The sequence below is a fragment of the Monodon monoceros genome, unplaced genomic scaffold (genome assembly GCF_005190385.1).
Source record: "Monodon monoceros isolate NGI ecotype Baffin Bay Population unplaced genomic scaffold, NGI_Narwhal_1 Super_Scaffold_6, whole genome shotgun sequence".
NCBI lineage: Eukaryota > Metazoa > Chordata > Mammalia > Artiodactyla > Monodontidae > Monodon > Monodon monoceros.
Window position 1 is genome coordinate 1795763 of NW_021703783.1, and position 24962 is coordinate 1820724.

A 24962-nucleotide genomic window follows, 5' to 3' on the forward strand; every position below is an offset into this window, starting at 1 on the left:
ATGAGTCTTGAAGTGAAGATTAAAGCAGAGATTAAGCTGAGGAAGTAGAAGGCAATTCCAGAGACGAGGGCAGTGAACGGAAAATGCTTTGCATCCAGTTCCTTTCAAATAAATCTGGATACCAGCGGCAGGAAACATGTAGCTGATCCTAATGTTTGTAGTGGTTTAGAGGAAGAAGTATGTATACTGAATACTTAATATGTAAGAATCTAGAACTGAAGGGAGATAGGATAATTAAAACGAGATGAGCACGTTTATCTGACCAAGTCAATACGGGCTGCTGAATCATGAAATAAGGATTGAACTGTAATCGTCTACTCTGTCAACTTCTGGATATCGGATATTCTAACCAGCAGAAGGTTTTCACTCTATGATCACCACGTACCAGTCACCTTCAGGGGATAACGTCACACAGATGGCTGAGAGGCTGGCTCGTGGACACGGCAAGTACAGGACAGAGCAGGCAGGCCAGCACGACACACAGGGAAGGGGTCCTCTGGCAGTGCCAGACGCCCGTGTGTCCTCTGAGAGGACGCCTGCTGCGTCCCAGCACCTGGCATCGCGGGTGCGTGCTGAGTGGATGCGCGGAGGCTGGCCTCATCACCAAGAACGCCGGCGCTTGGCGAGGTGGCCCGACGCCTCTGGCTCTGCCCCCCACGAGCAGCCTCTGCAGCACTCCCGCTACCTCAACACTTGCTGTTTATTTTTTCCTTTGTTCACTGACAACTCAGGAGCTCTCTGTAGCTTCACCCCATTGCTGTTCTCTTTTCATAGAATGTAAAATCGTTTTGTTGTTCTCTCTCCAATGTTAGATGTCACTTTTAAACTAGTTTTAATACTATGATGAATGGGTTTTCCCAGCTGTTCCAGGGCTGGTGGCCCAGGCCCAACGCCGGGGACAAAGGAGAGCTCAGCAGGTCACGTTCTAGAGAGCCCACAAAGGGGGTGGGGGGGGCAGAAAAGGCACCACCGTCCACCAGGCCAGCCCCTCACAGCGCATGCCTTTTCTGGGTTGCGACTGGTGTGCGGTGATGCTAAGTCTGGCAGAAGGAGTCTTGACGTCACGGGGAGCAGACAGTCATGCACAAGGGGGGCCCCTGTGCTCAGTGAGAGAGGCTCAAAGAGAATTCAGCCCTAAATCCTAGAGTCTTCAATCTTGAAGACGGGGTTTGAGTAGAAGAAAAGGAAACAGTCTTCTCCTTCCTTTGTTTGGTACCTACTCAGGCATCGGACTTGTTGGTTTGCCTTGTGCTTATCTGAGGAGGAGAAAGGACACCTAGAGACAGAGGGCAGGATGGACAGAGGAGTACGTGGCAGCCGACATGCTCTCTTCAGCCCAGCAAGGAGCAGCCAGGTCTGAGTCTTCCGGGCACTGCTCACCCCTCGGGGGTCAACGCTGGCCAGAGAAGCAGCATCAAAGGGCTGCAATGGCATCAGAGGACCCCAACGCCAAAGGAAGAGGGAGAAAGGCATGAAGAGGACAGAACCTGTCCCTTCCTGCTGCAGGCCCCTCTTGGGGGCGGAGGCAGGAAGAGAAGATGAAGCGAGTTCTGCTCTGATGCCTCCTCTGCCTTCTGAGGTCAGAGAGTGAAGTTGTCTTTTCTAGAGCTGAACATACACATGGAATCACACAGCACGTACTCCTCTACATCTGAACAGTGTCTCACCACAGGAGGACACCACTGTTTGCTTGTTCACTCACTTCTCATAGCAGCCAGCCTTCCAGGCCGCCTGCACTGGTTCCCCCACGTTGTAGGTGGCTGGTGCACGTGCAACAGGACAAGGGGAAGCGATGGTGTGCCCCTTCCGAGACAGGTTATAAGGACATCGTGGCTTCCATCTTGGCTGCTGTCTCCCCCTCCCCTGGATCATGTGCTTAGGGGAAGCCAGCCCCATGTCCTAAGTAACCCCATGGAGAAGCCTAAAAGGTACAGAGCCCCGGGCCATGTGAGTGACCCTGGAAGTGAGCCCTGTTGCCCCAGCCAAGCGTCAGGTAACTGCACGCCTGGCCAAGAGCCTGACTGCAAACTCATGGGGACCCTGAGCGAGAACGACCAGCTTTGGGCTGGTGTCCTGGGCCTGCTCAGCGGCTGTCAGAACCCTTAGTTCTACCTGGTGAAGCGACAAGTCAAGGGAGAAGTATCATGCAGGTACCCTGTGTGTCACAGGCAGCTCCCTGGAGACTAACCAACTGGTAACAGGAGAGCGGGCAGAACTTAGTAAAAGACAATTACTGAAAGCAAGATTCACTTAATTCAGATATTTTTTCATACTGGACCTACTGAAAATACTTGGGGCAACAGTGAAGTCCCCCCTTTTCCATCAAGGACTTAGGGATTAGAGAAATTAAGCGGTCTTATGAGGCTAAAGAAGTAAAATACAGAAAACACAACAGAAAACGAAGCAAGTCTGTGAAAATGCTTGTCTGAAGAGGACAGGATCCCCCCACTGCCGCCAGGACCACCCGGGGGTCACGCAAGGAAGGAGAGCGGGGACCGCTGGGAAAAGACTGCAGGGACAGGAGGGCATGTTTGGTCTGGGACAGTGAAACAGAAGGCCAGAGACCCTGTGAGCAGGCTCGGCCAGGTGAGCAGGTGACAGCATGTCTGTCTGACAATCAGCTCACTTCCCCAGTGACAGACACGTTTCCACAGAACATGCACCAGAAGACCTCAGCTCATGACACAGCTCTGCACGGACACACTACTTGTCTCAAGATCTTGGTCCTGTCTGAAGACACTGACTGATTCTCACTAACTGCTCCCTAATGGAACAGGAGATGGCACCCACCTCCTAGCTGGGAGAATGAAGTGCAGGCCCAGGGCAGCCCACCCAAGTTTTCTGCACCCACTACACAAGCACAGATGCATCGTTTATGACCCCTCAGCTGAGCTAGCCTTATCCATTCATAATTCTCCTACTGAACATAACGGAAACTGATAATTTGTTCAGAAAATATGAAATAAGGACCAATTAGAATTAGTTACAGCTCTTAAAATGAGACAGATTGAGCAATGTGAGCTGGGGTGACAAACTGCTGATAAATTTTTTTGCTCAGTTATCTTCTGTAATATGAAAGAAGTCTATCTCTCTCTCTCTTTCTTTTTTTTTTTTTGTCAAGCTAGGTGACCTGAAAATGTTTATGTGGCAGAATTCCCACAAATGATGGATAAAGTGGTTGAACTTGCAATAAAGGGAGGCCCCCAGAGCACCTTTGTTTTGCTTTCCCTTGTGTCGCTGGCACCCAGGAGAGGGTGAAAGTTCATAGTGAATTCCATCTCTTAAAGGGATGAACGTCCAGGGGTACCAGAGCTTAAGTGGGTAAAAGTTTTCTTTCACTTGCAAATGAGCACTGGGTTGTTTTTTGCTGGTCATCTATCTATCTTGCAGTAGGGAACATCTTCTGGTGTTTTCTCATCAAAGTCAGCCACATAAAGTCTATTTACAAGCAGCTTTATTAGTCTTTAAAATAGAGAAAATATCTTTATTGTGTAAATAGTGATTCTTGTTTATTTGAACACTAAATGTGATGCTAGGACTTCCCTGGTGGCGCAATGGTTAAGAATCCGCCTGCCAATGCAGGGGACATGGGTTCCATCCCTGGTGCGGGAGGATCCCACATGCTGTGGAGCAACTAAGTTCATGCGCCACAACTATTGAGCCCTCATGCCTAGAGCTGGTGCTCTGCAACAAGAGGAGCCACCGCACCGCAACGAAGAGTAGCCCCCCCCCTCGCCGCAACTAGAGAAAGCCTGCGCACAGCAACAAAGACCCAACACAGCCAAAAATAAATAAATGAAAAATGATGCTATCAATTGATGACTGATCCTCTAAAGTAGAAAAAGAGAAATTCCTTCACCTGAAAACTCTTTCCTACTCCGATTACTTCAGGCAGAAGGGAAAATGTGGGCAGCCCAAATGCACAGAAAAGTGGCGGAGGGTGAAGGGGACGACCTGGAAGGCAGGAGGTGGACACTCACGTAGAACAGGAACGCCAGGAACAGCATTAAAGATGAAGAGGACTCAGACTCTGAAATTCAGCTTTCTCCTTATCGTCAAAGGGGAAAAAGATCTGCCCCAGTTTTAAAATTGTGGTAAAGTATACACAACATAAGATTTATCATTTTAACCATTTTTAAGTGTGCAGTTCTGTCCATTAAGTATATTTACATTGTCGTGCAACCATCATCAATGAGGAAATTTCTAGCTTTTATTTTCACAGATGAAAGGCCTCACGTGAGTATTAAGCATTAAACTTGGGGAAGGTTTTGGGTGGAAAAGAAAAGGGCAAAACTTTGCTCTTACCATCAGAGCTTACCCAGCCTTGAATGACAGGAAATCACTTAAATGAAAATACCCTTAGTGCCTTCTGTAGCGGGAATCTGACTGGACGTAAGGGATAAGACTTTTCACCCGCTGGTGGTATGTGCACACCACCAGCAGCTCCACACCACTGCTGCCTGCCCTTACATGCGGCCTCTGCTCCTGGAGGCACCACTGAGGACCCCAACAGCCCTTGCAGATACCCCACAGCACTTGCCAAGGACCACGCAGTTGTCAGTGCTGTGGACGACCCCTGCGGCCTGACCCCAAGAGACATGCAAAAAACCCCCCAAAAAACCTTTTTTCATTTCAAATGGGCAGAATTTCACTAATTTCATCCAGCCATTGCAAAAGTTAAAAAAGTTCTCCTAAGACGTGTGACACCTTCTAAACCAGTCCTCTGACCAAGAATGCTCTGTGCTTCCTAGACAAAGCAGAGATTTGAAGGCTGAAGTCTCTGCTGGTGAAGACAATTAGATAAAGATCAGACATCTGGCCCGAGGTGGGAGACCTGAGTGCATGAGCCGGCACAGACGCGGGCAGCCTCCCCGCAGCCCCACTAGTCATACCTGCTGCTTGAGCTGCTGCACGAGCCGGTCCTTCTCCCGCTTCAGGGCAGCCACTTCTTCCTGGGTCTTTTTCTTCGAGGATGAAAGCTCCAAAAGAGCTATATTGGCATCTTTTTCACTGATGGCGGCCAGAAGGGCTTCCTGCCTGCAAACGAAAGAAAACATCCTGATTTCCATCTAGTCCTCACAGCAATCCTCAAGTTACTATTACCATTACCTCCATTTTATGGGTGATGAAACTAAGGCTTAGAGAGTGTATGCAGCTGCCCAAGTTCACACGTGAAGCAAATGGTCCGGGCAGGGATCCCATTCAGGGCTTCCTGACTCTAAATGTCTTTATCAGGTCGTTATACTGACATCTTAATGAAGAGTTCCTAGATCTAGCTGTAGTTAAACTTGGAAAGTAAACGAAGTTAATGACTTCTTTTTTAAGTAAGAATTATCCTGTCATCTATACATTTTACCCATTTGACTCATTCTTTTGATAAGTATTCTGTGGTTTCCAGGCAAACGAGGCACCACTAAAACTGAAAACATTTTTATGTACAGAATGTATAACAAACTGTAAACGTTAGTAAATAGGATTCAGGAAATCAGCCAGCTGTTCCCGGGGCACTCTGAACATCTATGAATCTTTTTATCTCATCAATGCAAATACGTTTCCAGTCAAGGCTTTACTTGGCAGTGATCTGCACATTTTGAAACAACAATTTAAACTTCACTGATTCCTTGTGGTTTACCTAACAACTATTTTTGGGTTCATATCCAGAAGGAAAAGAAGGTGGGATTTTAGGGGAGGGGCGTTGAACTGAGAAATTGACAAAATAATCAGAATGAAGTTGGTGAACAATTAGTCTCATAGTCCAAATGCATTCCTCTATAGCTCATCTTTTATGTAATAAGTCATCTGGAAGAAGACAGATTTGATTTACAGGAACTATAAAAGTGGCCTGAGCTTTTGACCCGAGGCAATGCTGGATCTGAGAACGCACTGCCCGAGTTTAACCTTGCTTCTGTCTCTTGTTAAGACAATTACGCTTCAACAGCAGTCATATGGAAGAGTTTTAGTTTAGCCACAAGCTGGAAGACTATCTTTTGCACGTTCTGACAAGGATATTCCATACTCAGATGGGTAGGGCTGGGGAACCCTGAACAAGCAGTGCTAACAAATGGAAGACGTAGATCAGTTTACATCATGGAAATGAGGATTTGTTTAGCTAGTCTTTGCTGTTGGAAGGGAAGATTCATTGACCTCAGTATAACTTTCCACGGTCCTCACTCTACATGAGTCTAGGAAATGGCAGATGGCTTATCCCATGAAGTCAACACCAAAGGGATAACGACAGTCTAAATATATCCACTGACCACTTGAAAAAAATATGTTAAGTGGTGAAATGAGCTTAAAGGTGAAGGAGTTCAAGATGGCCTCACTCTGCGGTTTCCTGTTAATTGCTGTCATCTGTTCCCTTTTGGGGAGCCCAGAGACTGACAAGCTGGAACGAGAAATGTGCCTTCTCAATAAGGGGGCTGCATTTCTGTGCATCAATAGTCAGAATGACACATTTAGCGGCAGGCAAATAACAGACGACGAATGAAAGATAAATTACTCTGTCCAGTTAGACCAAGTCATGAGAACTTCTGCCGAATGCAAGATAAAAGGCGATAGGATCTGAGTTCCATTCTGTACTTAAGGAAAGAAGCGTCATAATACGAAATGGTAAAAATTATCCTATACTGTTGAAACATCTTGACTGAATTCCAAATTCTTTTATAAATGATATGCTTGGCCAGCTAGTGTGGTACAGTTAATCTCTGGGGTAAAATGTCACATTCCCCAAATGCAATATGATATAACAGGTGCCAATTCATATTCTAAATTTTAAAATAAAGGATGTGGCACTGGAGTCTGAGCCATTGGAATGGTGCCTTTTTTCATAAGATATATATTTTGAAGTCTTTTTTTCTTTTTCTGTACGATTCAAATAGAAATTTTATTATGTCATTGATGTCATTTACTTTTCATTGAGCACTGATAATATACTATGAACTGCACAGAATCAAATTTTCTCTCCCATACCCAAGGCTCTCACCCTCTAAAAATTCCCTAGCGGATTAACATAACACTGTCCTTTCCATTTTAAAACTAAACTCTCGATATTGACTTCTACATGTGTATGTGCTTATAAACGGCAATTCACAGTCGAGAGAATGAAATGTTTTGATTACATATTGCACATATGATCATGTAAACTCTGGGTAATGTTAGTATCTTTTGTGGGTTTATTAGCTTTCAGGTTTTTCTCTTGTTTTTGGAAGGGGACAGAGATTGTACTGTTTTCCCTATAATTTTGGTAAATTTGAAACGGACACCATGGGAAGAACAACTTCTTGAAAACCATTTGGAGGACAGGAACAAAAACAAAGCTGATAAGTAGTAACAGCCATCTAATTTTTGGGGAATAAGAAAAACTCTTGTTCCCTCAATACATGTGATAGTAAAGACCATATTTGTAGTTGAGCTTATGTGGTTAAGTTTTACAAAGAACATTCAAGTGTCTAAGCTAAAAAATTTTAAGAATACCCTGCTTTTCAGAGGGAATGGAATTTAGAGTGAAGAAAAGCAAATAGCAAAAAGGATTTTATTTTAGTAGCCACCTATTCTTAATATAACTGCTTCTTTGAAAAAGAGGTGTTTTCTGATAACAAAGTAATGTTCATTCATTGGTGAAAAATGGCAAGATACAGAAAACTGTGAAGAAGGAAATAAAAATGCCTGAAATAATTCCATTCTAATCAGAGTCAATTACTTGAGAGCTGAAAGTCAGCTATTCTAACACTAATACGGCTATTTCAAAGAAAATGAACCTTCCTGGGGATTAATAATCAACTTCAAAAGCTTTACTAATCCAAGGCTCTCCACAGAAAAGGAACACTTGCTGGTGGAACACTTCCTGACTTCATTTCCCATAAGCCCATAGGGAGTAACACAAGCACATGAAACACAAAAGGCAACATACATAGGCCACAAGCCCAGACAAAAGAAGAACTAAAACGCTCTTCCTGCCAAATCACTCTCCTTGTTCTCTTAGTGGCTTTTCCTCAGTTAAAAATAAAAAAAATTGAAAATGTGGACACAGAACCTTTCAAAGTGATTAGTAATTCCCTACTGCATGACTAACAGGCCCCCTGACTTGCATAATGAGTAGGTAGTAACACAAATCCAACTTTAAGTCATGAGTCTAGTCACACCATCCCTGGTGCTGTAAACTACCAGAACAGTTGAACCTGCCCTTTGACCTGCAAATTCTAATAGAATCAAGATGTCTCTAAAAGTTCTGCTGTGGCATTTGAGCTTCAAGAAATGGTAAGACCACCTTCTCTGTCCCCCTCCCCCTTCCAGCAAATTTCAGAAACAAGAGGCAAATACCCAAGGCAAATGGAGCTCAAAATCCTGCTGGTAACTCCTGAATCCTTAAGGACAACACACGAGCCCTCTCTTACTAGTAAATGACAGTGGTTAGCAATTTAAGAGTGAGTCCTAGGTAAGCGTGTGTTTAACAGAAATGCAAGACAGAAAAGGAGTATGAATGAAGGGATATTATAACAGTTTATTTTTCCCTCTTCCTCCAACTGGGTATTCCAAACGGAACGATTAAATAATCGTGTTTCATAAGTTTCATAATCCAGAAAACACGAGGAAAGAGAGCAGATGAAAGCAACAGTGAGATCAGTAGCTTTGGACGTATTACTGTCAAAGACATGTAGGCACAGTTTACTCCAATTTTAAGATGAATCTGAAATCCAGATTCTCTTACTGATGCCTCCTTTACTTGTAATTTAACCGGTTAACTATCCGGGGTGAAATCTCTTTCACCCCTTCATTTCCCTTGGCGAGGAGGTCCTCCAGCCTCCCTCACGGAGGCCTCAGAGGGTGTTGCCGATACGCCACCTTACGAAAGCTCAGTGGGCAAGCATGGCTGAAATACCGGAACTTCCAAATCTGGTCCCTGAACATCTCCTTATGTCCTCTCTAGGGAGCCTTTACTTAGATACTCAGCATTACCTTTAATATAAAATGTCTACACTAAGTCAGGTCTTCCACCCGTCATAACGAATCTCCCATTCAACGTTAACTGAATCACCACACTTCCAGGCCCACAGCCTGAGAACACTGAAAAAGTTTGATTTCCTCTTTGTTCCCCAGAACCAGTATGCAAGTTTTGTGGATCCTTCCTTTCTAATAGTTTTTAATGAACCCACCGCTTTGCACCCGCATGTCCACTATCATGGTCCCCAGCATCCTTCTATCGCAGGCCTGCACGGTTCTTAAAACGCCTTCTCTGACCTCACTGCTGTTCTCGCTGCCCTGCTTCCAGCATCACTTTCATCAGGTTTCTTAATGTATCAGACACTTGGGCCCAATATCTGGCCAGCTACGATTTTCTATCTACTCCTTCCTCACTGTCTTCCAAGGACTGTGTGTCACTGAGACATGGCTTGTTTTCACTTAGTTTTATGCCACACGCTCCACCTGAAAGGCCCGAGCTTTCTCCTCCCCGGCTGCTAACTTCTCTCTGTTCAGCATATTCCCTCCCAGCACTTTCATAGTTTAGATTAATAGGCACCTGCTCTGTGAAGGTCCTTCAATTCTTTCTTCTACATGGGTCTGCTTCCCCAACTATACTATGCTCATGGCTTATGTCTTTAAAGTTTTCTTTTAATGTTGAGTTTCTTGGTCTTTCAATTTGTTGCTTTGCTAATTTTTAAACTTTTTTTCTTCTTAATTGTGGTAAAATACACATAAAATTTACCATCTTAACCGCTTTTAAACCAAGACCAGGGACAGGAGGCTGTCACCTGAAGGGGGGGGTGGGCTGGGCGTGCCCCCAGGACGGGGAAAGCGAGTGGTGCCAGGCCCCTGCCACCCGCTGCCTTGCTGCAAAGTGCTCCCTGGGCTCCCAGTGGCCAGGGTACAGCCCAGGTCCCATCTGCTTAAGCACCATCCATTCTCCCTGAGCCAAGAGCTTGGCCACAGGGGCCACGCTGGCCAGTGGCACAAGGTTCCAAATGCTGTTTCCCAAGCTGGCTGATCAGAGGCTGCAGCTAGGATTCCCTGCCAGGGGTCTGTGGGTCCCCAGGGACCTGAAACAGATTTCCAGGGTTTAAACACCTGTAAAAAAATGTTTGTTTTCATTTTGATTACTCTAAAAAAGGACCCCCTTACCAGTCACAATGACAGAACTATTTTGTGACAACTAGAAATGAAAAGGTTTTCACAGATTAAAAAAAAAATACACATAACATTTACCATCTTAACCGTGTTTAAGGGTACAGTGCAGCAGTGTTAAGGACATTCATACTGCAGGGCAACCGTCTCCATAACTCTTTGTCTTGCACAACTTAAACTATGTATTAAACAATCTCCATCCTCCTTCCCGAAGTCCCTGGCAAACCACCCTCTCCTTGTCTCTATGAATCAGGCTACTCTGGAGCCTCACGTAAAGGCAGCCACACAGTATCTGTCCTTCTGTGACCGGCTTACGTCGCTGAACATAAAGTCCTCAAGGTTCATCCCTGTGGCAGCATGTGTCGGAATCTCCCTGTTTCAAAGCTGAATAGTATGCCACTGTGCGCAGCCGTCACGCTTTGTCCATTCATCAGTTGATGGACATTGGGCTTGCTTCCACCTTTTGGCTATCGTGAATGCTCCTATCTTTAATTTTTAAAATGTATTATTTTCCTTCTAGAGCTGTGGTTCACGACTGTGAATACCAAAAGCTTGCACATATTGTTAATTTTCTACATTGCATGTGCCTGAACCATTTACACTTTTTTCTCTTCTTTTCTTTTGGCTTCAGTTACTCTATACTCTGATATTATCTGCCAGTCTTTTTTTTTTTTTTTTTTTTTTTTTTGCCTAAAGTCTTTGCTCAGAAACAGCTGGAATACAAGCTCCACGAAGGCAGGGTGTCTGTGTATTGTGTTATGTGTCCCAAGTGCCAAGAACGGCTCCTGGCACCAGCAGGCACTTCATACATGCACCCTGAACCAACAGCTCCTCCAGTTCTGACTCCATTCCCATCCGTCGTAGTGGTTCCCAACTGCTCCAACGTTTTCACTTATTCTGAAGCTGGGCTTCACAGTATTTTATTTATTTATTTATTTTTAAAAGGGCTTCAAATGCTTGGCTTTTTTATTTATTTATTTATTTTTGGCTGTGTTGGGTCTTCATTTCTGTGCGAGGGCTTTCTCTAGTTGTGGCAAGCGGGGGTCACTCTTCATTGTGCTGCGCGGGCCTCTCACTATCGCGGCCTCTCCTGTTGCGGAGCACAGGCTCCAGATGCGCAGGCTCAGCAGTGGCTCATGGGCCCAGTTGCTCCTCGGCATGTGGGATCTTCCCAGACCAGGGCTCGAACCCGCGTCCCCTGCATTAGCAGGCAGATTCTCAACCACTGCGCCACCAGGGAAGTCCCACTGTATTTTTAAGGCTTTTTTTTTTTTTCAGTCCAGCAGCATGGAAAGCAACTGAGCAGAGGGTTAGAGTAGGGGATATCAAAATTTGAAAACATGAAAAAAACCAAGACTAGAAAGAGACCACTAGCTCCGGCCAATTCACATTTCATTAAAAGAAGACTTTTGCTTTTCTCTAACTAGACAGAGGACAACTGGAGAAGTAGGTTCAATTCTGGAGGCCATTATTCAAGAGGCAATTAAAAGTAGAGGGATCCAAAGGAAGGTGACAGGATGGGGTTATACAAGGGCATATTAATCCAAAAAGATTTACCCACAGAGCATGACTGATACTAGAAGAGCAGAAACAGGAAAGGCAGAAATAGGATTTTAATCTGTGTCTCTCTAGAAAGCACATATGACACTAAAGGGAGGACAGTCACAAAGATACAGATTTCAGTTTATAAAGTGATCATCTAACGTATTATCTCCTGTTAATAAGTAGAACTGGGAGGCCTAAAAAATGACAGGGCTTCTCCTGACTAGGTGTGTAAAGAGGTTATCAGAGGTACTGTACAAATGATTTTGCTTTGAGTGGCAAGTCTGTCCTTTTTAACTGTTAAGATTTCAGCAGAGCGAATGAGATGAAACGAAAATGCTAACTAAGTGCCAATAAATTGTATGGGCCATACGTGCTGAAGTAAGTCATACCGCAGACAAAGAAAATCACCTGGGGCCGAGGACACGGAAGGTCAGTGGGCCTTATTTTGACAGAGATAATAAGAAAGACAGAGAAAGTGATGTGTATAAAAGCACAGGTCGTGTGAGGACACACGGCATGACTGGATTGGAGGGTTTCTATAGGGAAAGGACAGAGTGGGGGGGATGCTGAAAAGGTAGCTTTGAATCGGAGCACGGATGGTCTGGAATGGCAGGAAGGAGTAAACACAGACTGTGACACCCTTGAGGGTTCTAACCTGAAACCGGCAGACAGAGGGTACTCAAAATGCTGAATAAGGAATGATTTGATTTTGAATATAATATAGAAGCATCAAAAGTTCCAGAAAAGTAAAGCAAGGTCTTACAAAGACTGACTTAGAGGCAAAGAGGAGAGACGAAGTGATTCTGGAAGCAGATGGGTCAGGAGGCTCCTGCTAGAGATGTATTATGAGCAGAATTCTTACATTACAAAAAAAGCTTTTAAAGAAGTAAGAATAGAATGCTGCTGTCTGACTCTGGATTCCAGAGTCACAGGAGGGCTGTGATAAATCGCTATACTATTCAAAGAATACGAAACACACAATCAATGTTGGACATATGTTTTGATGCTGGAAAGAAACTTTCAAACGTCACCAAACATAGACTATCTGAGGGCATTTGATCCAGCAGCACGAGCTGGGGTCCTCCCTCATGTGACCTTCTCACGGCAAGGGGCCAGCCCTGTTCCACCTCCCGAAACAGGGGAAACAGACACACTGGCAAGAGAATGGGTAGAGAAGTTACCCCGCTATGGACGAACTTCTGTATTTCAGAAGTCCTTGAAAAGAATCAAAATTAACATAAAGGCAGAAACTGCTGGTAGTTACAGCTCAGGAAAGGAGGCTGATTGAACAAAATTTTGTGCAGAAAAGCTGTATTCAGTTTTTCTCCTCACTTTTTCTGAAAAATGAGCATTTTGATATATCCAACCCACCACAAGTTATGACAAGTTTGGAAAACAGAGTTTTACTGTGATATTGATACTTCTGCTATAAAGCTTCTGCCTGCTTCTCAGACAGGCAAAAACTTGATGACTGTATTCCATGTGTCAGGAAAAAAAAAAAAAAAAGAGCCTATATCTTTTCCATTTGTTTAAATATAAAAATTATAACCTAGTCCACAGAGAGATATAAAGCAGATCAGTGGCTGCCCGGGACCGGGGACGGGGCTGCAGAATAACTAGAAAGGCCCACGAGAGCTTTTGGAAGTGGATTATAGCTCGACTATGGTGGCAATTACAAGTGTATACAGTTGTCCAAGCTCACCATACTGTGCACATGGGCACCATAAATACGGCATAAACTACATTCCATGATTAAATCGGCTTGCCCCAAAGTAAATGTCCTCGATTCCAGCTCCCTTGGGACTACTGAAAGTTTAATATTACCAGTACATAAAGATGATTCTTCTTATCCTATGTTTCCTTAAAATACAGCAAACATCCAGTTGCTTCCCTCATAAAATATACCTCTACTTACACTTCAAATGAAAGATAAGTTCTTCAAAGAATTCATTTTAGGAAGTTATATAAAAACATTTATTCAATAATGCTGCCAAATTTATCTTTAAAACTGACTTCAGGGCTTCCCTGGTGGCGCAGTGGTTGAGAGTCCGCCTGCCGATGCAGGGGACACGGGTTCGTGCCCCGGTCTGGGAAGATCCCACGTGCCGCGGAGTGGCTAGGCCCGTGAGCCATGGTCGCTGAGCCTGCGAGTCCGGAGCCTGTGCTCCGCGATGGGAGAGGCCACAACAGTGAGAGGCCTACGTACCGCAAAAAAAAAAAAAAAAAAAAACTGACTTCAAAATCTATTACATTATTTATGTATTTGGAATTATGACAAACATCCTTTTTATTAAACTGAATTTAAGTTCTGACATCAAGTCTGGACACTGAAGTTAGACAACCAGTCAAGATGATATGTTTTAGGACCACAGTGAGGATAAGAATATATTTGTTTTCAGGGGCACCTCGTTAACCAGCTCTGGAGGCAACTGCCAAGAAAAGGATTACAGACATATTTTTAGCAATGGCAGCACCAAGGGAGTAAGTGGAAAGCTGTCTAGGTGACTATTTTGAGACCAGTCGGATCCTCAGTTCCTACATTCGTTATTTAAAAAAAAATCTTTACCACTTCATAGACAAACCTTATCTTCATGATAGATCAGGACAACACAATCTCCTCTAAACAATATTGTATCTAGAGATCCCCTTATGCTGAGTATGACTTCCAGACTCTTGTTTTTGATACTCTAAGTTCCTTTACTTTTGAATTATACTTAATCAAAGTAGCTTGTTCCTTTTGTAGCTCAGTGTGCCCTCCCCTCCCCACTCCTGCTTCTGGGGTGCCATGCGTCAGTGAGCCACCGTGGATTACGTGAATGGGGGTAAAACCACAGGAATGGTGGAGAAACAAGAAAGGATGACTTTGAACTCATGATAACTTTATAGAGCAGAATTAATATACCAGTTTGGACTTTGACAAGAAAGAGACATACATTTGTACACAGTTTGCTCTGTTATTTTCGTCGGAGCAGGTTAAACATATGTCCTAACTAGTTTTAATTAAATGTTTTAAATCCACTTAGCATTTTGTATACAAGAGGGAAAATCTATGAAAAGTCTACAAATAGTAAAATGACAATATAACTGGAATCTAAAAATTAGAAGAGAAATTGAGATAGGAATTAACCGCAGAATACATTCTTTAAAAAAAAAAAAAGCTAGAAGAGAAAGGCATACCTTGTTAAGACAGTGTCTGCTCATTTAATATGTCATTTTACTCACTGATTAGAATAAGATCCACTAAAAATTTAGAGGCTCCAAAGTCAGTTGGAAAATACTGGCACACAGTACCTTTCTTTAAAACAAATCTAGAACTATAAAATTAGTCAACTATCAAATTGTATGTAAAATGTATATCTACATTCTCCATGTTAGAGGATTCAATTGATGATATATCTTTTGTGATACCCAAAGATGTGGAGACCAACAGTCCCTTCAATATGTTAAGCAGGAATTACAATTTATGGTGAAACATTACACCAGGAAGGAAAACAGTATCATTCAGATGAGCGTCTCGGGCTTTGTTCTCTATACAATCACAGCTCACTAGTGATTTGTCTCTATCTCTGGTTCAGTGTAGAAGTCATTACTGAATTCTACCTAATGTCCATCTGTTTCCAGAGAGAACTCATAAAAAGGAAGAACGTGTTTTATTTGATCTAAAATGATTTATTGTTCATACCACAATTACTGATGCTCGTCTTAAAAGGAAAAAAGCCTCCCTTGACTTACTTTCCCCTAAAGCTGCTATGCCTTCTGGTCAAAAATTTTGGCACTCCAATACAGTATTGGATTCCTGATTTCAAGATGGCAGAACAAAGACCTAGCTGCTCCCATTTCCTCTGGAAAATCAACCCCAAACACCAGAACAGCAAAAACCAGAAACAAGCCCTATCTTTGAAGATACAAGATTTATGTGATGCTGAAGTGTAATATATAAAGAGAAAATGGACATGGAAATTCTTAGCACAAGAAAGTCAACCCAAAGTGCCTACAGAGGGAAGGACTTATGAGAGGGAAGTAGATTTACCTGCAGAACCAAGAAGAGCTCAAGAATGCTAAGTCCACCACCATGGAAAGGTGTGTAACTCAAAGAAGTATAGCAGGCTTGCTTTACAAGCAGTGATTCTCAAACATAACAGAAATTATTACAAATGGAAGGCTGTTCTCTACTCCTGACCTACCGAATCTGAATTTCAGGGGACAGCCAAGCCACCTATACATTTTTCTTTTTTTTTTTGCGGTACGCGGGCCTCTCACTGTTGTGGCCTCTCCCGTTGCAGAGTACAGGCTCCGGACGTGCAGGCTCAGCGGCCATGGCTCACGGGACCAGCCGCTCCGCGGCATGTGGGATCCTCCCGGACCGGGGCACGAACCCGTGTCCCCTGCATCGGCAGGCGGACTCTCAACCACTGTGCCATCAGGGAATCCCCACCTATGCTTTTAAGAAGCTTTGCAGGTACTTTTGGAACCCACTACTTTACAGAAACAATTGATCGATTGATTGATATTTTAATAAATTTATTTATTTATTTATTTTTGGCTGCGTTGGGTCTTGTTGCCGCACGTGGGCTTTCTCTAGTTGCGGCAAGCGGGGGCTACTCTTTGCTGCAGTGTGCGGGCTTCTCACTGAGGTGGCTTCTCCTGTTGCTGAGCATGCGCTCTAGGCGCACAGGCTCTAGAGTGCAGGCTCAGTAGTTGTGGCGCATGGCCTCAGTAGTTGTGGCACGCAGGCTCAGTAGTTGTGGCGCACGTGCTTAGTTGCTCCGCGGCATGTGGGATCTTCCCAGACCAGGGCTCAAACCCGTGTCCCCCTGCGTTGGCAGGCGGATTCTTAACCACTGCGCCACCAGGGAAATCCGAAACAACTGATTTAAGAGACCAACAGTAAGGTGTTAGGTTTCCCTGATTCCCCACATCCTTGCCAAGACTGGGTTTTTAATATTCGTATTTACTTTTCCAAATTCACTAAGTGCATACAAAATCTTCCAGTTCCACTGTAAGATGATCAGCTTTTCAAACTCTTAAATCTGATGATACTGCAGATACTCCTGAGACTGACCATCACTGAACTTAGAGATATCACGCAGAGATGACTCATGTGCTGTGGTTCTACCCAACAGATTGTCTGAAAGGCGAGCATTTCATGATGTATTTATAGGCAAATTTCCTCCTATCTTCATGGCAAGGGCCATCACAAGATAGACAGGTGAATGTAGGATCTTCTGCTTTCTAAATTCTGCCTTTAAAAATAGCTGGCAAGCCAAGGGAGTTTTTGTTGGGGATTTACTCAAATCCTACCAAAATCCCTAGTGAATTATGTCTTAAACCCAATGATTTGTGTTGGAAATCCGGGGGGTAAAAACCGCTTAGCATGAGCCTCAAGAGATGAAGTTAAGTAGTGGGTTCACAGTAACATCTGGGGATGATGTGTACAGAAAGATTTATACGGCCTTTTCTTTCATTTTGTCTTTACTGTTTCATAATAGTATGTCCTTTATGCCTCATGTTTGATAGTATAATATGAACAGAACACTTCAGAATATGAACTTCCCTTATAAAGATACAGTCCCTTCAAAATAGTGGTCTGCTGGTTATTGTTATATTCACACTTCGGGCTGTATCATTTACTGTGTCTTCTCTTCTTAGTAAGTTTCTGTTTCCAAAGGAAAATAAAGTCTTCTTACAATGTTTCTCAGAACTCAAACACCAGAATCCCTCCATTTATTTAGATGTCTGTTTTAAGAATCACTGAATGCTTTAAGCAATTAATCTCTGCACTTTGTCACTGTCCCACTGTTTACTTAACCTTTTTCAGTTGTAGATAGATAACATGTCCATACCAGCTGTCCACATGGTGCTACCATGGGGGCTGTCTGCCTTGCCTTTAGCTTGCACTGCATTCCGAGTCTGTTTGCTATGACATCTGCTAGAAGAATGCCAGTGTATCATGGCACTCATTCTCCACCTTCTAGCACAATCAAGAGCTCAGTGTGCCTTGATTTCACAAAATAGCCAACATTATACAGAACATCCAGTGTCTGGATTTGTGGTACACTGCCTGAAATAAAAAGTAGGAACAGTTCCAATGAGCAAATATCCCAGATATTCTGCAAGCTGTCTATGAAGCCCTATGAGAGCTGTAGGGATATATATGCATGACTGCTGGGGCGCTGGGAGGGGCCTGAAGATGCTGGGCTGCTGAGATGCTGAAGGTCACCAAGGTACTTGCTGGACAAAACAGCTGAAAGCAAACTCTGCAGTGTATTAGTGATTCAACAATTCCATCATTCACCTCCTATCAGTTTGTTGGCAAAAATGATAAGAACAACTCCTCTCCTACACAGGTCTCCAGTGAAACATCTGGTGGGGAAATTCTACAGGAATACACAAGTGACTATGCTTGCATTCGGTAGATGAACTGTTACTACTGTCGGCTGGGATCCCGTGTTCTCTGCAACCTCCCTTAGGTTCCAGCTGCTTGTCAAGCGATAGACATAAATTAGAAAGCAGGGCCTCTACACCTGTTTTTCCATTTTACATATAAGGGGCCCATGGTGATGGTAGGCATACAAGGAGGGGAGATGCAGAATCTTCTGATAAAAGTGGTTTTTTTTTTAATTTTGAAGTTTTTCTGCATTAGCAATTGTATTGTTTTTAATAGGGAAAATATGTTCAAAAATAGTAAAGCAATAACCATCGCTTTACTTCTCAAAGATATAGGAAAAGGACAACTGAAAATATTATTTCAAAATAAGTTTTAGAATTTACGGTATGATTAATGATTCAACATTAATTAAACTTTTTAAAGTTTAAAAAACTAAAAGTTTTTTTAAAGTTTAAAAACTAAAAAATTTACCATGATCAACACTGCCATGATTACTACACAGCTAGATGCTTTGCTAAGCACTTTACATGGATTAAGTAATAAATCCTTACAACTACCCTATGAACTTGAGAGAGGAGACTTCTAGTAGGCAGTTGTACTGATGGGCCTGAGTTAAAGATGGGTGTGGAAATGGTCAGCATAGAAGGTAGCTGAAATAATACACGGGTCCACCAAGATCAGGACGGGCACATAGCGCGGGTGGAAGAAAAGCCTGTAAAGAACTGAGGGCAAAAGTCTTAGTAGAAAACAAGGTGTGAGTGAGTGGTATCTTGGAAGCCAGAGAAAGTTTCAAGAAGTAAGAAGTGATCAAACACTTTAAAGTGTTTATGGACAAGTCAAGACAAAGAATGCAAAATCTCCTTTGGATTTAGCTTTTAGAAGGTTACTGGTTAGTTTGGAAAGCAGTTTCAGTGCTGGGAGCAGAAGCCACATTGAACAGGGTTGAGGAGTAAACAGCAGGAAAGAAGTGGAAAGAGACCATAAATTAGCCTTTCAAGATCACAGAGAGCAAAACTAGAATCACAGACTCTTAGAACAGCAAAAGACCTTACAGACCACCAAATCCATCCACGAAAATGATTGCTTGATTTTGTTCCATTACATTCCTGTCAAGTAACCCTCCAGCTTACGCTTAGACACATTTAAAGACATGGAATTCTAGCTATCCCAAAGCGGCCTACACTAGCTGTGATAACCCCGCGCTTAGAAATGACTTTATAAAATCAATCCTGAAAGCTTCTCTTCTAAATTCCTTAATTCTATCCCTTTAGGCCACATTAAAGAAATTTAATCATTCTTCCACCTAACTGTCTTTTTAATATTTAGAAATGCTATTCTTTCTCCTCAGTGCTAAACAATTGCTTGCCAAAAGTTTGTCCAAGGTGCCGTGGCCTGATTTTGCTCTTCCTTAAGCCCAGGTGCACTGAATACAAGTCTTACGGAGCCAGGTGATCCGTATGAACTGGCATTTGATGGGCTAACTGGCTGCTGAATTTCTAAGATGAGCAAATACGTCTAGATATTTTATTTAAAGCAATCTGTAAGCTGTAACGTGTAAAGTCTACTCCTTAAATCTCAGTTACGCAAAGAGCTGATAAATGTTGGATCTCTTGCCTCAATTATCTTGGAGAACAAAGTAAGACTTATAACTGGAGAAAACCATTCAAAAAGATACATGCACCCCCCCACTTTGTTCATGGCAGCACTATTTACAATAGCCAAGACATGGAAGCAACCAAAATGTCCCTCAACAGATAAATATGGAAGATGTGCTGTATACATATACACACACATACGCACACACAAGGTGTATATGTATACATACATACATACATGTGCGTGCGTGCGTGCACACACACACAATGGAATACTACTCAGCCATAAAAAAGAATGAAACAATGCCATCTGCAGCAACGTGGATGGACCTAGAGATTGTCATACTGAGTGAAGTGAGTCAGACAGAGAAAGACAAACACCATGTGATATCACTTATATGTGGAATCTAAAAAAAATGATACAAATGAACTTACTTACAAAGTAGAAACAGACTCACAGACTTCGAAAACAAACTCATGGTTACCAAAGGGGAAAGGTTGGGGGGAGGGATAATTTAGGAGTTTAGGATTAATATATACACACTACGATATATAAAATAGATAATCAACAAGGACCTACTGTACAGGGAACTCTACTCAATATTCTGTAATAACCTATATTACCTATATTCCTGTTATTACCTATATTCCGTAATAACCTAATATTGCGAAAAGAATCTGAAAAAGAATATATATATACATATGTATGTATAACTGAATCACTTTGCTGTACACCTGAAACTAACACAACATCGTAAATCAACTATACTCCAATATAAAATAAAAATTAAATTAGAAAAAGAAATTAGTATAAAGAGTACAAATAAAATGTGGATTTTCAATGGCTCTTTCATGATCAGACTGATATTAGGAAATTTTATAGGGATTAAAATACAACATTACTGGGGAATGTTCCTGCTTGAGTCATATGAGGCAAAATGAAAATGACCTCCTGTGAATTGTATCAAAGTTGACGAAGGGCCTTATTATCTTTTGCTGATTGGCTAAGAGTTCAGATATCTTCTCTATGTTAGTTTCTACAGCAATCTCTGCAGAGCAGGAATCCTTAATGTACCATATCTCTGCAACTACCCTAGGAAGTTAAGAAAATTAAAAGACTTTTGCAAAGAAAAAACAACAACATCACATTATATCTTAGTTTATGAAGTTCATTATTTGATTTACCCAAATACACCTCTGGGTGAGATGACTCATTGCTTCTCATACCCTAGAATTTTATCACAATGAGAACTAAGAGATCGGGTTGAGTACACATGCTTAGACGGCACACAAGACAACATTTTAAAAAGAAAAAAGATATTTCAAACAAAGTAGTCCTGTTCTAGATAAATACGCATTGTCTTACACAGGAGATCATGAATATAAGATTTATTTGTACATACTTTGAAAGAAACCGAAAGAGAGAGAGCAACAGAAAGTAAAACTCCCCAGATAATCTCTACTTGTGTATTATTTTAATTTTCACAAATTTCTATGACTACTCTGTGCATGTCCCATCACACTTGAGGGTAACTGCTTTAAGAGCCTAAGACCAAAGGTGCAGGCAATGAGAGATTATTTGAGGATCTACTGACAGATCTCAATTTGATATTTTCTGGATTAAGATTATGAATTCGAAGAACATTCTAGCCACAAAAATTCACCATTCTATGTAAAAGATAATTATACAAATTCACAAACTACACACGATAACATTCAAACCGTTTGCAGTTTGGCTCCCAACCAATTTTCCCAGCCTGATGCTTGAATATTTGGAAAATTCTTATGTTCCCCAAATATATGCTTCCCTTTCTTAGTGCCTTTTAAATTCTTTTCACTTAAAATGCAGTCTTCTAATCCCTCTTGCCTCTGCTGGTTCAGGTCAGTTCAGTACACATTTACTAAACGTCTTCCATGTAACAAGGTCACACTAAGCATTGAGCCAAGGTAAGAACTCAATCCTAAGGTGTTATCCGGAGAAACCGTCTAGGTGAGTGGAGTGGGGAGGCGTGATGCAGTCTTGGGTGGATGGAGTCCGGTGACCCCTAAGAGCCCCAGGAAGCAAGGAGGTGGGTGAAGCCTTAGGCCTTCGGAAGCTCCAGGGAAGAGCAGGGGATTTCCATATATTGTGTTGGATGGAAAGGAGGCCGAATGGATCTTTGGGCCTTTTGAGGCAGTATACACTAAGTAGTGATTTATTTATCAACTGTTTAACCATATAAGAAAAGGAACTGGTTGTTTTCTTCTAAAAAGTTATTTGTAAATGACACTTGTAAAACTGGAAAATAAACCCTTTCCAATTTGACTGGTTAATCACATACATCTAGAAATTATTTCCCGCTGCATTTCATTAATAATGTCTCTGCATTAAAATAAGAGAATCTTAAATTCTTTAAGCATATAAATCTTTATATTCTGGATACTTCTGTTGAGAAGCATGTACTGTTATTTTATTTTAAAAAAACATGTTTAAAAATTTCAAATATCAAGAGACTGAGAAGTCCAGTCACAGACTGGGAGAAAATATTTGCAAAAGACACATCTGATAAAGGGCTGTTATCCAAAATATGCAAACAGTTCTTAAGACTCAACAATGAGAACCTGATTAAAAAATGGGCAGAACTCCCGGGCACATCGCCAAAGACGATGCACCCATGAAAGATGCTCCGTATCATCAGGGATATGCAAACCGAAATGATGAGACACCACTACACACCTATTAAAAGGGCCAAAATCTGAACACTAACAACACCAACGCTGGTGAGGATGTGGAGAAACAGGGACTCGCGTTCACTGCTGGTGGAAGCGCAAAAACGTACGGCCACTTTGGAAGACAGTTAGGCAGTTTCGTACTCACAAAACTAGCCCTACTCTGACCACATGATCCAGAAAACACACTGCTTTGTATTTACCCAAGTGAACTAAAAACTATCCCCCACAGAAACCCGGACAGGGATGTTTACAGCAGCCTTATTCATAATTGCCAAAACTTAGAAAATCCTTCAGTGGGTGAGTGGATAAACTGTGGCACATCCAGACAATAAAATATTATTTGGTGCTAAAAAGAAATGAGCTATAAAGCCATGAAAAAGACATGAAAGGAACTTAAATTCATATTACTAAGTGAAAGAGGCCATTTGACAAGGCTGCATACTATACAATTCCAACTATATGACATTTCGGAAAAGGCAAAATTATGGAGACTGTGAAAAGATTAGTGGTTGCCAGCGGTTGGGGGGAGGGAGGGATAAGGAGATAATAAGGAGAGCACAGAGGACTCCTGGGGCAGCGAAAATACTCTGTATGACACTACAATGGTGAGTACATGTCACCGTACATCTGTCAAAACCCACAGAACATGCAAAACTATGAGCGAACCCTAATGTAAACTATGGACTTTGGGTGACAGTGATGCACCAATGTAGGGTCACTGATTATGATAAATGTGCCCGCAGTTGCCACTGGGGGAGACCGTGCGTGTACAGGGATGGGAGGAATGGGAACTCTGTGTCCTTCTGCCCAATTCTGCTGTGAACCTAAAAATTAAAGTTTATTAATTAAAAAAAAAAGTCCAATAACTAAAGCCAGAGTTAGTTAAAAGTCTCTGTTGAGAGGATGAAAAGATAAGGTACAGACTGGGAGAAAATATTTGCAAACCACATTATCTGACAAAAGACTACTATTCAGAATAAAGAACTCTCAAAACTCAACAGTAAAAAAAAAAAAAAAAAATCTCATTAGAAAATGGGAAGAAGGCTGAAAAGCATATAGAGGGCAAATAAGCACATGAAAAAGATATTCAACATCATTCTCCTTTAGGGAAATGCAAATTAAAACCACAGTGAGAGGGCTTCCCTGGTGGTGCAGTGGTTAAGAATCCACCTGCCAATGCAGGGGACACGGGTTCGAGCCCTGGTCCGGGAAGATCCCACATGCCCCGGGGAAGCTAAGCCCGTGCGCCACAACTACTGACCCTGCGCTCTAGAGCCCACCAGCCACAACTACTGAAGCCCGTGTGCCTAGAGCCCGTGCTCCGCCACAAGAAAAGCCACGACAATGAGAAGCCCGCGGACCACAACGAAGAGTAGCCCCCGCGCGCTGCAACTAGAGAAAGCCCGCGCACAGCTATGAAGACCCAACGCAGCCAAATATAAAAACAAATAAATAAATTTATATATAAAAAAACAAAACACAATGAGCTATCACTATGCAACTATCAAACTTGCTAAAATAAGAATAGAGACAACGGCAAATGCTGGTGAAGATGGAGAAAAACAGGATCATTTGTCCAGTGCTGCTGAGAACATAACATGGCACTGCCAGTCTGGAAAACTGTTCAGCAATTTCCTAAAATATTAAACGCGCAACTACCGTATGATCCAGCAACTGTATACCTGGGCATTTATTCCAGAAAAGTGAAAACTTGAGTTCACACAAAAATCTGTACACAGGGCTTCCCTGGTGGCGCAGTGGTTGAGAGTCCACCTGCCGATGCAGGGGACACGGGTTTGTGCCCCGGTCCGGGAGGATCCCCCATGCCGCGGAGCGGCTGCGCCCGTGAGCCATGGCCGTTGAGCCTGCGCGTCCGGAGCCTGTGCTCCGCAACGGGAGAGGCCACAGCAGTGAGAGGCCCGCGTACCTCAAAAAAAAAAAAAAATCTGTACACAAATACTTATAGCAGGTTTATTCATGATGGCCAAAACTGGAAACAATCCAGGAAAATTAAACAAACTGTATTACATCCACACTATGCAGTGTCACTCGGTAATAAAAAGGAAGGAACTGCTGTAGACACAACAATCTCGATGAATCTCCAGATAATTATGCAGAGTGAAAAAAACTCTGAGAAGATTACATACGGTATGGTTCCATTTAGATAACATTCTTGAAATGACAGAATTATGGAAACAGAAAACAGATCAGCGTCTGCCAAGAGATGAGGAGGGGGCAGGGATGAGAGGGAAGTAGGTGTGGTTATAAAAGGGAATCTCCGTGGTGTATCTTGATGACATCAGCGTCTGTGGTTGTGATACTGTGCACAAAATCACATCGTGGTTTTGCAAGACGTTACCATTGGGGAAACTACCTTAAGAGTACAGGGGATCTCTCTGTATTATTTCCTGCAAATACATGTGACTCTACAGTAATCTCAAAATAAACAGTTTAACGAAAACAACAAGACTATTTCATTCAGATTAAAATGAAAAAATCTCATGCTGTCCGTATTTGGCTACCCATATAAATCCTAAGTGCAGTTCTAACAGATTCTCTTTATCAGAGCTGGGGAATCCAATGAAGCTCCGAAAGCTAGGCAG

At 42.5% G+C, this 24962-nt stretch overlaps 1 protein-coding gene across 6 annotated transcripts in view; it reads right to left on the bottom strand.

Annotated features, from left to right (window-relative positions):
* Nucleotides 1-24962, bottom strand: part of ERC1 (ELKS/RAB6-interacting/CAST family member 1) — a 387619-nt gene that overhangs the window by 81083 nt on the left and 281574 nt on the right. For all 6 annotated transcript variants that reach the window (XM_029204193.1, XM_029204191.1, XM_029204194.1 and 3 more), the window contains one exon: nucleotides 4893-5037. In XM_029204193.1, coding sequence (XP_029060026.1) covers nucleotides 4893-5037 — 145 coding nt within the window. The remainder of the gene's footprint in view (nucleotides 1-4892; nucleotides 5038-24962) is intronic.